Below are 2,402 nucleotides of genomic sequence, written 5' to 3' on the forward strand. Positions count from 1 at the left end.
TACACTTTTTTTCAAATCAAAATAGTGCAAAAGCACATGTCGAAAAAACACTTTATCGCGTTCCATTTTTCACAAAGCAAAAGAAATTGTTGTTTAGGAAAATAATTGTGTATGCTGACTGAATGTTATCGAGAAATGTCGAAATTAATCACAAACTACCTGTTTCGTTAGTAATGACTACTAGAACTGTTTGCATTGCCATCTAACATTTGCGGGCGGAAACTAAGTTAAGGTCCTAATATTTCCGTCAATTCTATTACAAGTGATGCCACAAGTGTTTACGGACGCAATGATAAATGATATCTACACAAAAAATAATAAAACTGTAAATACGTACTTATCACTCAGCGTGACATTCGTAAGATTCAAAATGTCGGTCGTTTATATAAACTATGTTCAAACTTGCACGTTGCATTGTTTCGACACGCAGTTACGTTATAAACATCCAAAACGCTATTGCGCTTTTTGTCGCGTCCAAAAATGATTGTTACAATACTTTTAATATTTATTATTATAATAATTATTGCGTTAGTTTGTGATTATTATGTGCATCATACAAGAGCCGGACGACTGATCGATAAAATACCGGGACCGAAGGGCATTCCGATTGCTGGCTTTGCACTTAAAATGCTAGTTTCACCAGGTAAGTGAAAGTTCCTGATATATGTGTTCATAATTAATGTGTTCCTTTTTGTAATGTGTTGTATTTTTTAAACACGGTATATTTATTCTTTTATAATAAACTCGTCTTACGACAACATTTTTATATATTTAACATTTTTTCAATAATGGACGTATGAACAATTTCCAATAAATGATATATTGTATAATAAGCTCCACGTTTATATAAAGGACCCCGCACAAAACCTATGGAAAATGGTTTTCGGTCAAATTGGCTGAAATTTCACTATGTTATAGTTTTCGCCATGCTGATAAAAAGTTATCATTGCACCAAGTCCCAAAAGTCAATATTTCCCAAGATATAAAGGGTCAAAGTAGTGAAATATGGTCATCCGCAGTAGTAAGACGTATGTTATAAGTATAAGTGATACATTGATATTTATTCACGAAATAAATAAAAATCGATTTTTATATATATATATGTAATAAATATTTAGTTCCGCAATATGCATGTATATGTATATACAGGGTGGGGCAAAAGTATCGGACCGGTGAAATATCTCGAAAAATATAAGTTTTACAAAAAAATGTTTCAGATCTTAAAAAGATCTATTGTATTTACTGATTTTAGTAGATTGATCTTGGATGGCGTTGCCAAGGTCAAAAACAGTTGTTTTCACGGCTACTCACAATCAGTTGTTTTCACGGCTACTCACAATCAGTTGTTTTCACAGCTCCTCACAATTAGTTGTTTTCACGGCTATTCACAATCAGTTGTTTTCACAGCTACTCACAATCAATTGTTCTCACGGCTACTCACAATCAGTTGTTTTCACAGCTATTCAAAATTAGTTGTTTTCACGGCTACTCACAATCAGTTGTTTTCATAGCTACTCGAAATCAAAACTGATTGTGAGTAGCCGTGAAAACAACTGATTTACCTTGGCAACGCCACCCAAGATTAATCTGCTAAAATTAGTAAATACAATAGATTTTTTTAAGATCTGAAACAGTTTTTTATAAAACTTATATTTTTCGAGATATTTCACCGGTCCGATACTTTTGCCCCACCCTGTATATACATATACATATATATTGCGGAACTAAATATTTATTACATATATATATGTAAAAATCGATTTTTATTTATTTCGTGAATAAATATCAATGTATCACTTATACTTATAACATACGTCTTACTACTGCGGATGACCATATTTCACTACTTTGACCCTTTATATCTTGGGAAATATTGACTTTTGGGACTTGGTGCAATGATAACTTTTTATCAGCATGGCGAAAACTATAACATAGTGAAATTTCAGCCAATTTGACCAAAAACAATTTTCCATAGGTTTTGTGCGGAGTCCTTTGTAGTCTTTTAGTTGACATGCATTTAGTTCACCTAAGAATAAATTAATCTGGAAAAACTGGTTTTGTAATTTTTAATTTTTATGTTGGTAAATATTTACATTTACACATCCAGTTCCAAATGATTTCCGAATAATCTTGATGTTAACCTTGATCCTCAAGGAAATTAATGCTATTGACCTTTATCGGCGCTCATTGTTTGTTAAAGAGTTATTATCCAAAAAAGTTTTAGAAGTTGAACATATTTTTTGCATACAGTGTATATGAAAATAATAATAAAAATAATAATAATAATATAAATACGGCTATATGGAGGTCGGTTATAGTATGTTTCCGAGATATTAATAAAAAAGATGCCTGTCTCTAGCCGTGTAATTGTGGGGCTACGGCCGCCAGATTCCCATGGCGAG

General features: G+C 32.1%; 1 protein-coding gene across 1 annotated transcript in view; it reads left to right on the plus strand.

Moving 5' to 3' along the window:
• Positions 1-429: 429 nt before the first annotated feature.
• LOC116848317 (cytochrome P450 4C1-like) overlaps positions 430-2,402 on the plus strand; it is a 9,126-nt gene continuing 7,153 nt past the window's right edge. The window contains exon 1 of the mRNA XM_032824257.1: positions 430-643. Coding sequence (XP_032680148.1) covers positions 481-643 — 163 coding nt within the window. The 5' untranslated portion in view covers positions 430-480. The remainder of the gene's footprint in view (positions 644-2,402) is intronic.

The sequence above is a fragment of the Odontomachus brunneus genome, unplaced genomic scaffold (assembly GCF_010583005.1).
Source record: "Odontomachus brunneus isolate Ranch 3 - 2012 unplaced genomic scaffold, Obru_v1 Obru_scaffold_093, whole genome shotgun sequence".
In the NCBI taxonomy this organism is placed as follows: Eukaryota; Metazoa; Arthropoda; class Insecta; order Hymenoptera; family Formicidae; genus Odontomachus; species Odontomachus brunneus.